Here is a 14,872-nt window from a genome sequence, read left to right as displayed (position 1 = left end):
TACTCTTCTATAAATTGACAGAAGGCAATCGTTCTTTAATATTTCCAGAACACTGTACATAGTTTGACTATCATTATTAAAAGGAAAAGATTTTTTCAATAAACAACACTTACTTCTTAAGGTGCATGACCACAGTAGGTAATAATGTTAATTTTTTCAGTGCTGGCTTTTTTTGATTGTTCAACTGCCTGTCTTCCTATCCAGGAAGAAAAATATTTTTTTTTTTTAAAAAAGGAAAAAGCCATTGTTAATAATGAATTACAACCACTATAATTCTAAACTGTAAAATAATGCAGCAATTTCTCTGAAAAACTAACAAAAGTAATAAATGGACTTTTTGTAGAAGCCCAAATTCTGTATCTGTGTCAATTAAACACATAAAACTATTACAATAGCTTTAGCAATTACAAATTGAGAGAAACAATTTTAATTTAAAAAATGGCATAATTGTAAGTTTTCAGAGTTCATTATCTTCAGAAGTAACTTTCCAGCTGGGAGGCTTGTATGATAATGAAATATTATTAATGAAGAGGTTCTACAAACATAGAAAACAAAATAATCGACTTCTGTCATGTACTGTACATTTTAACAATTAAACATACATGGTTAGTCTTATTGAGCTATTTCTCTAGCTATCTACCCTCAACCTTTAATTATTTAAAAACCAATTCTAGACACATATCATTGAATGCATAAATATTTCAGCAAGTGACTCCAAAAGATCACAGCTTGTTTTTAAACATAATACTTTTAAAAATAGGAGAATTTTAAAATGCAATGAGTTAAATGCTATCTCTTAATCAGAAGTAAAAGAATGATATGAGCTTATAACATACTAAACATGAGTTTATGACTTTTTATATGTGAAAAAACATTAAACTTTTTCGGTAAACCAGCCAAACTCGATAGCAAAATCATTCCCCCATAAAACTAGCAAAGCCATTAGGCTAAACAGGTTCATCTCATTTAATACTCAGTCTTTTCACTTTTTCCTAAACATGTTACTAAAAATTTTAAATTATTTCTGTGCTTAAAACTTACAACAGTAAATGATTTGTTTTAAAAAAAAAAAGTATCTTAAATGTAGTTTAAGAAAGGGTTAAGCTAAAAAACAAACCCCAAAAAGCCATACAACAATTACGTGGGAGGAAGATGAAGCTGGAAGTGAGTCAACTCACCTCAGCAGCTTCATTCATTTTGACAATCATGGCGCTCACCACATCGTCAGCATCACTAATAAAAGTACCACCATCACGATTACGTCTGCGTTTGCCACTCATGTTCTTTTTCCGCTGCAACATCATCTCGAAATCTGACAGAAAGTCCATACTAAGCAGTAACAAAATCAAATAATATACAAATTACCTTTTAAATATACATTTCCTTAGATTACAGTTAAAAACCACTAACTTTCTTAATTCTAATTCAATGGAGTGTTACTTTCTTATAAAGTACAAGTACTTATAACTTGCTTTTACCAGAGCATGTGATCCTAGATTTTATGTTTAACTTCTGTACTACCCCAATTATTATACACTAAACATTAATAGCCCTAAATTTTCTTATATTATATTAACACTTGCATGTACCAGCTTGAGAAATAACGTTTCAAATTTGAAGTTCTCATTCAGGGTATACTACCTGCAGTTTCATGGTTCAGTTTTAGCTGCATTGCCTTTTGGGAGGAAATAGAGCTGCATTCAATTATTTGGGTATTTTTGTCTTCTATAGAATAAGTAGAAAGAAAAAAAAACTGCTGCTTTTCAGTGGTACAACCCAAAACATAATATGACTGAGATAAAGTTGGATACCTACAGACTTGCTAAGAGCTTTCACCTGAATCATTACACTTAAAGAGAGTTCACTTGTTCTATGCCACTACCATATACACGAGATATGATTTATGTGATAATTTAAATTGCAAAGGTATTACCAAACTTTTTCATCATGTCACTAGGAATTGAAAAGGAAACGATTTTTTAAAGCATAACAGTAGCTAATGTATCATCCTGTTTGGCACCTTTCAAGAAACTACCAGATTTTTTAAAACAGATTACAACCATCTCAACAGAAGTATGTGAAATATAATCAAGTAATATTTTGTAATTAAGACTAGCTTTATTCCCATCAGAACTCACAAATCAGCTTTACTTATACAGTACATTTTTCAGAAGAGCTTACTTGGTGAGATATAAATTAAGAGCATGGCAACATAAACCTCCACAACTGAGCACAGGGCAAATAAAAGTAAAAAGAGCAAATAATTTCTGGACAGCACTCTAATATAGAGAAATAGAAGGGAGAAAAATGGAACAGATTCCTTCCTATACTTAATCAAAAGCCAAAATAAGAAAAAAAAGTTTGATAGTCTCTACTTTATATATTCTCTTTAAAAATTCCTTTTAATTAAACCAACTTACTGTTTTCCTCTCTTTATGTTATCATCAGAATCTGAATCTTCAGCGTCTTTAACCCGTGTTTCACTTTTTTCTTCTTCTAAATCTTCTTGGTTAAAACCCTAAAGGCAGGATGAGTAAGCCAGAGTTATCACAACAACATTAGATTTCCTTCTGTATAATTGCTCTTAATTTTTGTACATTAACTGCAATACATTCACAGAGAACAAAAATTAAATAGGTATCAAAAGGTATATAGCAAAAAAAATCTCCCTCCCACCCTAGCCACTAGGTTATTAGCTTTCTTGTGTCACCTTCCAGATATAGCCATTTATACAAGCACTTCTACACATATTATATTCGCTACCCCTTTTATTATACAAATAGCAGCATATACATTAGGTACAATACATAGTATTCCCTCGCTTATCGTGAGTATTATGTTCTAGAACCCCCGCGATAGGTGAAAATCTGCGAAGTAGGAACCTTACATTTATTTTAGTATTTTATTTAGTATTTTAGTATTTATATATTTTTAAGGCTTTATAAACCATTCCTACTCCCTTATTAACCTTTTCCACACTTTTATAAACACTACTTATGTCCTTCTACACAAACCTACGTAACTTTAACACACGTATACAGTACCGCAAAATCCCGTGATATAGCGAAAAATCCGCAAGAAATAATTAAATAGAATATTTTTTAAAATCCCATGATACAGTGAGGCCGCGCTAAGTGAACCACAATAGAGGGACTGCTGTACCACTATGCACCTTCCACATATAACAATAGAATCTGGAGACCAAGTCCTATTAGCATAAAGTTTTTAAGGTTTTAGACTTTCACCCCATGACTGCAACAACAATTTGTTTATACGTTTCCCTACTGATACCTGGGTATGTGTACTTGAAATTTTGAGAAGTATCTGCCAAACTGTCTTCCACAGAGGTTATGCCAATTAAGTCTCCTTTCCAGTAAGGCATGAATGCACTTGTTTTCCCACCTTCATAGGTTATCAAACATAGATATTTACCAACCTCTGGACTGAAAAACAAAGGCATCTGTGCAGCTTTCTTTGCATTCTGTTATTATAAGTAAGGTCGGGCATTTTTTTCATGTTTAAAAGCCATTTGTAATTTTCTGTGAACTCTCAATAACCTCTGCCTATTCTAAAAAACCTCTAAAATATAGGAAAATTAGCCCTCCACAAGTGACAGGAACCACACAATCCTTACATTTGTACAGTTTGCTTTTGTTTATGGTAATATTTTCTGGGCATAATTTATTTTTTATGTAATTGAAATAAATCATCAATCTTTTCTTTATAACTTCTTTTATGTCACATTTACAAAGGCCTTCCCAAAGACTGTTAGGAAGTATGTTTTCCTCACAGAAATGAGCCTATTATGAAGTTGATGTTAATTCTCTAAACTAGAGAAACATATCTTATTCTTGTAAAATGATTTTTAACTTAGAATTAGCTTTATGAAGTCAATGTCCAATCTCTGGCATACAGGCTCTCAAATATTTGCTGGGTGACCTCTTCCTTTCTATTTTCCTTAGGTTTAACTTGTTCTTTTTCTATTATTTTAAATTTTATCCCAAGACCTGTTTAACAAGGAAGTTTTACATTTCTGGCTGGCAAGGGTGTTTTGTTTGCTACTTTTGTTACTAATTTTCAATTTCATTTCACAGCATTCAGAAAATGTCTCTACTTTCTATTTTTTGCAATAGTTTGATTTAAAATTTATATGAAAATGCAAAGAACCAAGAAAAAGCCAAGTCAATCTTGAAGAATAATAAGCTTAGAGGACATAATCAACTAAGTATCAAAAATTATTAACAGTGCAAGGATAAAGAAATCAACAGAAGAGATATTGCAGAAACATACTGGAGAATAAATACAGACACCTGATATAAGACAAAGGTGGCATTATACTGTAGTGAGAATGGATGAAGTGAGTCAACTGAATATTCTAAATGGGAGAAAGAATCTTGACTCTATCTCTTATATACTACACACAAAAAACCATTCCAGGTGAATTGTATAACTATATGTCAAAGATAAAACAATTAAGCTTCTAGAGAGTAACTGAGGAGAATATCTTTATGACCCTGGGGACAAGAAAAAATTTCTTAAAATTAAAAAGCTTTCAACATAAAGGAAAGGATGGGTAAAGGTGATTTATGTTAAGATTAAGTTTTGTTCATCAAAAAACTCCATTAAGAAAATAAAAGCACAAGCCATAGAAGAAATTTTTAACCTTTAGAATTATGAAAAACCTTTAGTCCAGATTATATATATAAAAAGAGATTCTGCCCTGGCCAGGTGGTTCAGCTGGTTGGAGCATCATCCTGTACACCAAAAGACTGTAGGTTCAATCTCTCGTCGGGGAGTGTACAGGAGTCAACAGGTCAATGTTCTCTCTAGAATTGATGTTTCTCTCTCTCTCTCTAAATTCAACAAATATATCCTTGGGTGAGGATTTAAAAAAAAAAAAAATGCTTCTGCAGTTTTTAGGTTTGCTTGCTCTGTCACATTCCATGTAGATTATACATCTGTCCATTTCTCTTTGTAGTTCTGACAATTTTTGTTTTATGTGTACATATTTAAAGCCATGTTACCAGGAACATTGCTAGGTACAATTTTAAAACCTATTATACCTTAAAGTCTATCTCTTTGCTACACATATAGCTACAGCTGTTATCTTTTGGGTGATGTTCAGATAAAGTACCTTTTTCTATCCTTTTAATTTTCAATATCTTGTTTCAGGTCAATCTTGAAATTAGCATATAGCTAGTTTTTTCTTTGTTTTTCTAAATCTGAGGATATGTTTATTGATTTTAAAGAAAGAGAGAGGAAAGGAGGGAGAGAGAGTAGGTGGGGCCTTAGGGGGAGTGGGGAGAGGGGAAGACACACACACACATCACACCCACCACCCCCCCAATCGCTTGCCTCACATACACGCCCCTACCTGGGACTGAACCTGCAACCTAGGTATGTGCCCTGACCGGGAATTGAAACAGTAGCTTCTCGGGGTACAGAACCAAACTAAGGCATCCAGCCAAGGCTACAGTTGATTTTTTAAAATCCAGTCTGACTATCTCTGTCCTTTAATTGGAGCATTTAATTCAATTTAATGTAATTTCTGAGATTCGAAGTTTAAATCTGCTACTGCTACCTTACTATGTACTACTTTCTAACTGTCCCCCTGCTTAATTTTTTTTCTCTATTCTCCTGCCCTCCTTCAGATTGATTAGATTTTTTCCTTTTTAAATTTCACCCAAGAACATTTTTTCATTGCCTTTAGAAAGAAAGAAGAGGGAAAGAGGGAAAAAGACACAGAGAGACAGAGGGAGAGAGAAACATCAATTGCTTGCCTTTTGTACAGGCCCTGACTAGGGATCAAACCTGCAACCTTTCATTCCACTAGATGATGCCCCAGCCAACTAAGCCACACCAGCCTGGGGTGGACTGATTAGCTTTTATTATTCCCTCTCCCCCCTCCACTGTTAGGTTGGAAGTTATGTATTACATTAATCTTTTTAGTGCTCATTTTAGATTACAATGGGCACCCTAACTTACTAAAGTCTAATGTACTTTCACAAATACTTGCCAAGGCCTGTGAACATTTCAATTCCATGTATATTCCCAATTTGTAAATATCATAGTTTAATTTTACATATATTTAAAACCACACCAGACATGACTATTTTGTGTAGACAACACTCATTTAGACTTACCCACATACTTTTGTTTTTCTTCCCTTCCTGCATCATTGACCTTCTACTTGAGATTTTCTTTCTGCCTGTAATATGTCCTTCAGTGGTATATTGATAAGATGAAATAAGAGGGAATGTTTCATTCCTGAAAAGTGTTTTTGCTGAATATAATAGAATTCTAAGTTTGCAGTTAATCGATTCTATTGTTTCTCTTCAGAAGTCAGCTGTTAATGCAATTGTGGCCTCTTTTACTGAAGAAATTTCCCCATTTGGCTGGAAAGATGACCGTTTTCTTTGGTTGCTTCTGATTTTATTATGATGTATTTAGGTAATCTCCTTTTATTTATCCTACTCATAATTTGTAGAAATTCTAAATCCATAATTTTATGTATTTCTTTAAATATTGCTTATGCTATGTAAATGTTTTACTTCTCCTGGGATTCTAATTCACTATGTTAAACCTTCTCTTGTATAAATTATGTTTTATTCCTTCACATTTACATACTAATATATCTCAATACTTCATTCTAAATAATTCCTTATATCCTATCTCCCAATTCACTTATTTTCTTTTCAAATGTATCTAACCTGTTCTTAAATTCATTCACCAAGTTTTTAATTTCAGTTACTAAATTTTTACAGTTCCAGAATTTCTTTTTTGTTAATTAGAAAAATAATTTATTCCTGCTCCTTTCATACACTTTATTTTCAGGAAACAGTCTTACATATATACCTGAAATAATGTACTGTCATACAGTCTGTTTAAAGGCAAAGTACCACAGGTAAATCTCATCAGCTGCCCAGAGTACTCAGCTTATGAGATCTTGCTTCCGGATTTTACATTAATTTCTGAAAGTCAGAAATGTCATCTTCAAAAATGTTAATAGGGTTGTAAAAAATAATCACTCTATTCAATATTACAGTTTTAGAAAGAGTGTATTTTCTTAAAAAAATTAAAAGCTGAGGAAAAAAAAATGCCACTTAACATCACTTGTATCAGTTTAGGTCAGCAGGAAAAAAGTGTGATAAGCTTGTCTCTTTGAAAACAAGAAGATATTCTAGTCTGAGCTTTAATATGCTTCCCATGTTTTCTACAAGTTGCTTCTTTTCTACTGCTTTTCATCTTTTTCCATATATCATACCAGAGGATATTGGTTCAGCCTTTAAAACTTCAATAACAGGAACAAACCCAGTATCCACAGATTTCTTCTCAAAAGGGACTCTAACCCATAAGATAGCCTGGCAGTTTCATTCTTATGAATACTCCCGCCATGACAAAACTCAACAGAAGAAGAAATCTATTGAGTTTTGGAATGTTTAGAGCACAGGATCAGTATAGGATTATGAAACCTAAACCTCCCATTGGAAACAGGAAGCTGGATGTAATTTCCTCCACAATATATTGTCCATTTACTCCGTAGGCCAAGAAAACTACTGGTCTCTGATGCCCATGTTCATCAGTCATAGAGCCAACACTTGAAGGTTCAACAATAACATCATAAATTATTCCTCCGGTGATGAGAAAGTAAGACACCACCACCAGAGCATACACTGTCATGGCCAAGGGCATATGCACCCAGAGCAGCCTCCTCAGCTTCAGGGTGGGGTATTCTAACACTAAAAATGGGACTTGCTGCAAAGTCTCCATGTTGATGGTGGCCCAGAATTTCTACTTGGTTCTTTCCCAAATCTGCTTTGTCTTTTAAAAAATTGTTTGCTCTGCCCTGACTGGTGTGGCTCAGTGGGTGGGGTGTCACCCCACAAACCAAAAGGTGGCCAGTTCGATTCCTGGTCAGGGCACATGCCTGGGTTACAGGCCAGGTCCGCAATGGGGGGCATAGGAGAGGCAACCGGATCAATGTGTCTGTCTCTCTCACACTGATGTTTCTCTCCTCTTTCTCCCTCCTTTCCCTTCTCTCTAAAAGTAAATAAATACAATCTTTTTTAAAAATAAAAATAAAAAATTGTTCTGAAAAAACTTTAATCTTTTATCTCCCTGAACATATCTAAAATTCCTTTATCTAGAGCCACTAGGTCTATTTCTATTGTCTGTTTTTACTGTTTCTTTTTAATACTATCCACGGTGTACCATACTGTGTATTTGAAACACTATAGAAATAATTTGAGGCCTACAATTATGTTCCTTTTGCCCTAAAAGGATTTGTTTGCATATGCCAGATCCCTTAAGAACACTAGCTGACAGGTCAATAATCACTGGAATCAAATTCCTGAAACCAAGGTTGTCTACGTTGCTAGATTACTCAAAGTTGGCCTAAAATCTGGGTAAAGGCTATTTCAATTACAGTTCACCCTTAATACCAGTAGTCCCACAGCATGGGATTTTCAGGGTCCTCCAGCCTCAGCAGGCCCTGACCTTCAAATTTAGTCTCTTGAGCCCTGAGGACATCAAAATACTATCAGCCTCTCAGCCTGGACAGGAAAACATCCCAAATAAAGCAGTTCTAAATGCTGAGCTTACCCTCTTTAGGTTTCTGTCTTTTCCTGGTTTGGACTTAGTGATTCTTTGCTACCCTGTCCCTCTGATTATGAGCACATTTTGCTAGACAGAAGTTGCCTATCACAAATCTTTTTCTTTAGCATTATAGTGTCTTTCGTTGTCTCTCTTTTACATTTGTTTTTATTGTTTTTCTATTACAGATATCCCACATTTTCCCCCATTGCTCCCCACCCACCCAGCCCACCCCTTCTCCCACAGTCAATCCCCACCTAGTTGTCTATGCCCTTGAGTTATTTATATTAGTTCCTTTACTAAACCCTTCCCCCTCCTTACCCCTCTTCTCCCCCACCCCCACCCCCTGATAACTGTTACTCTGTTCCTTGTTTACATGTCTCTGGTTAAATTTTGTTCATTTCTTTGTGTTGTTCATTGAGTCTCCTATATTAGGTGATATCATATGGTATTTTTCTTTCGTTGCCTGGCTTATTTCGTTAAGCATAATTCTAATTCCATCCATGTTATCACAAATGGCGGGAGTTTCTTCTTTCTTTCTGCTGAATAGTATTCCATTGTGTAAATGTACCACCGTTTTTTAATCCACTCATCTACAGATGGGCATAGGCTGTTTCCAGCACTTGGATATTGTAATAGCGCTACTATGACATAGGGGTGCATAAGTTCTTCTGAATTGGGATTTCAGAATTCTTCAGGTATAATCCTAGCAGTGGAATTGCTGGTTCAAAAGGCAGTTCCATTTTTAGTTTTTGAGGAAATTCCATACTCTTTTCCATAGTGGCTGCACCAGTCTGCATTCCCAGCAACAGTGCACTAGGGTTCCCATTTCTCCACATACTCACCAGCACTTGTTGTCTGTGGATTTGATGATGGCCATTCTGACTGGTGTAAAGTGGTATCTCATTGTGGTTTTTATTTGCACCTCTCTGATGTCTACTGATGTTGAGAATTCCTTCATACGTCTATGGACCCTCTGTGTATCCTCCTTGGAGAAGTGTTTGTTCAGATCCTTTGCCCATTTTTTAATTGGGTTGTCTGTCTTCTTGGTGTTGAGAGGTGTATGTTCTTGATATACTTTGGAGACCAATCCCTTGTCTGAGGTATCATTAGCAAATGTTTTCCCATATGGTCGGTTTCCTTTTCATCTTGCTGATGTTTTCTTCTGTTGAACAGAATCTCTTAGTTTGATGTAGTCCCATTTGTTTATTCTTTCCTTTCTTTCCCTTGCCTTAGGAAATGTATCGGTGAAAATATTGCTACATGGGATATCTGAAATTTTCCCACCTATGTTTTCCTCTAGGACTTTTATAGTGCCATGGATTACATTTAAGACTTTGATCCATCTTAAGTTTATTCTGGTGTGTGGTGTAAGCTGGTAGTCTAGTTTCATTTTTTTGCATATCCCTGTCCAGTTCTCCCAACACCATCCGTTCAAGAGGCTCTTCTCACTCCATTTTATGTTCCTTCCCGCTTTGTCAAATATTAGTAGACCATATAGACCAAGGTTTATTTCTGGGCTTTCTGTTCCATTGATCTATATGTCTGTTCTTATGCCAGTATAAGAATGTTTTGATTACAGTGGCCTTGTAGTATACTTAATATCAGGTATTGTGATTCCTCCTACTGTGTTCTTCTGGCTCAAGATTGCTGTGCCTATTAAGGGTCTTTTTTGGTTCCATATAAATTTTTGAAGTATTTGGTCTCTGTCTGTGAAATATGTCACTGATATTTTAATAGGGATTGCGTTGAATCTATAAATTGCTTTGGGCAGTATGGACATTTTAATGATGTTGATTCTTCCCATCCATGAACATGGTATATACTTCCATTATTTGTATCTTCCTTAATTTCTTTCTTCAGTGTTATGTAGTTTTCCAAGTACAGGCCTTTTATCTCTTTAGTTAAATTTATTCCTAGGTACTTTAGTTTTCTTGCTATAGTAAATGGGATATTTTTCTAGTTTCTATCCCTGATATATTATTGTTGGTTGTCAGAAATGCCTTCGATTTCTGAATATTGACTTTGCACCTTATTTTGCCAAATTCACTTATTATATTGAGTAGTTTTTTAGTGGAGCCTATAGGGTTTTCATATACACTATAATGTCATCTGCAAATAATGACAGTTTTACTTCTTCTTTTCAATTTGGATGCCTTTTATTTCTTTTTCTTGTCTGACTGCTGTGACTAGAACTTCCAACACTATGTTGAATAGGAGTGGAGAGAGTGGACATCCTTGTCTTATTCCTGATTTCAGGGGGAGTGCTTTCAGCTTCTGTTGGTATGATGTTGGTTTCAGGTTTCTTGTATATGATCTTTACTATGTTGAGATATGCTCCCTCTATTCCCATTTTACTGAGTGTTTTCATCATAAATGGGTGTTGTACTTTATCAAGTGCTTTTTCTGCATCTATTGATATGATCATGTGATTTTTGTCCTTCATTTTATGTGGTGTATTATGTTTATTGATTTGCAAATATTAAACTATCCTTGCATCCCTGGGATACATCCCACTTGATCATGGTGTATAATCTTTTTAATGTGTTGCTGGATCCAGTTGGCCAATATTTTGTCGAGGATTTTAGCATCGATGTTCATCAACAATATTGGCCTTGTAGTTTTCTTTCTCTGTTGTGTCTTGACCTGGTTTTGGAATTAGGGTAATACTGGCTTCATAGAAAGAGTCTGGGAGTCTTTCCTTTTCTTGGATTTTTTGGAATAGTTTCAGATGGGTAGGCAACAGTTCTTCCCCAAATGTTTTGTAAAATTCTCCTGTGAAGCCATGTGGTCCAGGGCTTTTGTATGCCAGGAGTTTCTTGATTACTGCTTCAATTTACTCTATTATCAGTCTCTTCAGGCTTTTTGCTTCTTCTCGTTTCAGTTTTGGAAGATTATATGTTTCTAGAAATTTGTCCATTTCTGCTTCTTCTCATTTCAGTTTTGGAAGATTATATATTTCTAGAAATTTGTCCATTTCATCTGGATTATCAAGTTTCTTTCCATAGAGTTGTTTGTAGTAAATTTCTTACAATCCTTTGCATTTCTATGATATCAGTTGTGATTTCTCCTCTTTTGTTTCTGATTTTATTTGGGTCTTCTCTTTTTCTTGATGAGCCTAGCTAAAGGCTTGTCGATTTTATTTATCTTTTCAAAGAATCAGCTCCTACTTTTGTTGATCATTTGAACTGTTTGTGTAGTCTCTATGTCATTTAATTCTGCTCTGATCTTGATGATTTCCTTCCTTCCACTCGCTCTGGGCTTTGTTTGTTGTTGTTCTAGTTCTTGTAGCTATAGGTTAGATTTTTTATTTGAGATTCTTCTATCCTTTTTAGATAGGCCTATATTGCTATGAACTTTCCTCTCAGGACTGCTTTTGTGGCTGTTCCATAGGTTCTGGGCTGTTGTGTGTTCATTATCATTTGTTTCCAGGAACTTCTTGATTTCTTCCTTGATGTTATTGTTTACCCATTCATTATTTAATGTCATGTTATTCATTCTCCATGAATTTGAATGTTTTTGAGTTTTTTCTTTGAGGTTGATTTCTAGTTTCAAGGCATTGTGAACTGAGAAGATGACATAATTTCCATTTTCTTCAATTGTTGAGGCTTGTTTGATGTCTTACCATGTGGTCTATCTTTGAAAATGTACCATGTGCACTTGAAAAGAATGTATATTTTGCTTCTTTGGGGTGAGAAGTTCTATTTATATCAACTAAGTCCATTTAATCTAGAATGTTGTTCAATGCCTCAATAACCTTGTTGTTTCTTTGCTTTAAAGACCTGTCCATTGTTGACAATGGGGTTTTAAAGTCCCCTACTATGAGTATGTTGCTGTCTATATCCTTCTTGTAGTCTTCCAATATTTTACTTATATATTTGGGTGCTCCTATATTGGGTGCATATATGTTTACCAGGTTTATATCTTCTTGATGGACTGTTCCCTTAAGTATTATGAAATGTCCTTCTTTGTCTCTTTTTATGGCCCTTGCTTTGAAATGTTTTGTCTGATATAGTAGTGCTATCCCAGCTTTCTTTTCATGTCCATTTGCTTGGAATACTTTTTCCATCCCTTCACTTTCAGTCTGTGTAAATCTTTTGTTTTGAGATGTGTCTCCTTGTAGATAGCATATATGTGGGTCATGTTTTTATATCCATTCCACTGCTCTATGTCTTTTGATCGGAGCATTTAACCCTTTTACATTTAAGGTTATTATTGACAGGTATTTATTCATTTCCTTTTGTACCTGTGTTCCTCTCCCTCTCTTTCTTCTTTTTCTTAAAGCATTCCCTTTAGCATGTCTTGCAATGCTGGTTTGGTGGTGATGTATTCCTTTAGTCTTCCTTCATCTGGAAAACTCCTTATTTCACCTTCCATTTTGTAAGAGAGCCTTGCTGACCAGAGAGGTCTTTGTTGTAGACCTTTGTTTTTCATTGTTTGAAATATTTTTTGCCATTCCCTTCTGGCTTGTAGTGTTTCTGTTGAGAAATCAGCTGATTGTCTTATCGGAGCTCCCTTGTATGTTATTTGATGTTTTTCTCTTGCTGCCTTTAGAATTCTGTCTTTGAATGTTGTCATTTTAATTATGGTGTGCCTTGGAGTGGGATTTTTTGGGTTCATCTTCATTGGGACCCTCTGTGCTTCCTGGATTTTCATAATTTTTATCTCATCAAGTTAGGAAAGTTTTCTGTTATTACTTTTTCAATCAGGTCCTCTCTCCCATGTTCCCCCTCTTCTTCTTCTTGTATCCCTATGATACGGATATTGTTTTGTTTCATGTTGACCTGCAGTTCTCTTAAACCCTCTTCATTCCTTTTCAGTTGTTTTTCATTTTGTTGCATTGTCTGGGAGTTCTTTTCTACATTGTCCTCTAACTCACTGATCCGATCCTCTGCTTCATTTAGCCTGCTTTTATTGCTTCTACTGTGTTCTTCAGCTCAGAAATTGTATTCTTCATTTTTTCCTGGGTCTTATTGATAGTTTCTATGTCCCTTTTTATGCTGCTGTGGCTCTAAGTAAGTTCATTGTACCTTCCCTGGAGTTCTTTGTAGTTTCCCTGGAGTTCTTTGTAGTTCCCCTGGAGTTTGTTGTAGTTTTGAGTTTGTTGAGTTCATTGAGCTTCCTCATTACTATTGTTTTGAATTCCATGTCTGATAAGTTGCTTGCCTCTATTTCATATACTCCTCCTTCTGGAATCCTCCTTTCCTTTTGTGGGATGTTGTTCCTGTTTGGTGGGGTGTTATTCCGCCTCCCCATTTTGGGTGGTTGGTCTTCTTTGTTTCTGCTTCTTAGATTGATCTGCTTTTATTTTCTGCCTTCGTGGTATGACCTTCTTATATACAGTTGTTGAACTGCTGCCTACAGCTGACGCCACTTGGAGGGGAGTAGTCTGCTTAAGTGATTTCTCCCATAGCACTGGGGATGATTCTGTACTGGAATCTAGTCCGCTGCTCTCCTAGCTATTTCTCCAGAGCCAGCGCCCAAAACTTTTTACAAAGTGCCTCTAGTACACTTCACCCTCCTTTGGCCTCAGCTAGGGGCTAGTGCACTCCTGCGTGCAGGCAGGGGTGGTTGATCAGTTATACACCAGGGTGGGTGGGTCCAAAGTATTCTGCCCACCAGCACAGGGCAGGCAGTAGGTGGACTGGCTGCACAGCTTTTGGTGCGGGCCAGGGGTGCCTGGGCGCACTGGCCTGTGGGTTTTGTGCGCCTCTTGGTGCAGGCTGGGGGTGCCTGGGCGTCCCAACAGGCGGGCTGGTTGCGCACCTGCTGGGGTGGGCTGAGGGTGCCTGGTCGTGACGGAAGGCTGGTTGGTTGCATGCCTGGGCAGGCAGACCAGGGTACTTCTGTGCGTGTGCTCACGCAACCCAGGGCAGAGGGTTGGGGAGTGGGCAAGTGCGTTTCTGCGCTTGTATTCATCAAGAATCTCGCCCCACCCCTAGCCTCTCCTCCCGTCTGCAAAAAACAATCAAAAGAGAAAAGTAAAAAAGGAAAACACATTCACACACACACTCAAAAGTATGTTGCTCCTTTCCTCTCAGAGCAAGATGCCACCTGGCCCACTCCTGGCTCTGCCAGTGGGCAGAGCCTCGCTCTCCTCCCGACTCCTCTCAGGGGAAACCTAGGGTCACTAAAAAATATTTGCGCACTGCCAGCCACAGCTTGGGGAGCCAAGCCAGCCAGAAATCTCGTCTCATCCCTTTCTCCTCTGCTATCCTCACCAGACAGGTCACTCCCAGTCTTCTCTGATTAGCAGCACCAAGGCTCAACTCCTACCAGT

At 36.5% G+C, this 14,872-nt stretch overlaps 1 protein-coding gene and 1 pseudogene across 8 annotated transcripts in view; both read right to left on the bottom strand.

Moving 5' to 3' along the window:
- IWS1 (interacts with SUPT6H, CTD assembly factor 1) overlaps positions 1-14,872 on the bottom strand; it is a 72,600-nt gene that overhangs the window by 18,644 nt on the left and 39,084 nt on the right. For all 8 annotated transcript variants that reach the window (XM_090278973.1, XM_090278961.1, XM_090278970.1 and 5 more), the window contains 3 exons: positions 2,421-2,518; positions 1,179-1,329; positions 114-196 (listed from right to left, as the gene is read on the bottom strand). In XM_090278973.1, coding sequence (XP_090135099.1) covers positions 114-196; positions 1,179-1,329; positions 2,421-2,518 — 332 coding nt within the window. The remainder of the gene's footprint in view (positions 1-113; positions 197-1,178; positions 1,330-2,420; positions 2,519-14,872) is intronic.
- Positions 7,345-7,770, bottom strand: LOC150021799 (oligosaccharyltransferase complex subunit OSTC pseudogene; annotated as a pseudogene).

This window comes from Furipterus horrens, unplaced genomic scaffold (genome assembly GCF_987537825.1).
Source record: "Furipterus horrens unplaced genomic scaffold, mFurHor1.1.pri manual_scaffold_1, whole genome shotgun sequence".
In the NCBI taxonomy this organism is placed as follows: Eukaryota; Metazoa; Chordata; class Mammalia; order Chiroptera; family Furipteridae; genus Furipterus; species Furipterus horrens.
Note: the sequence above shows the minus strand (reverse complement) of the source record. Positions and strands in the feature narration are given on the sequence as shown.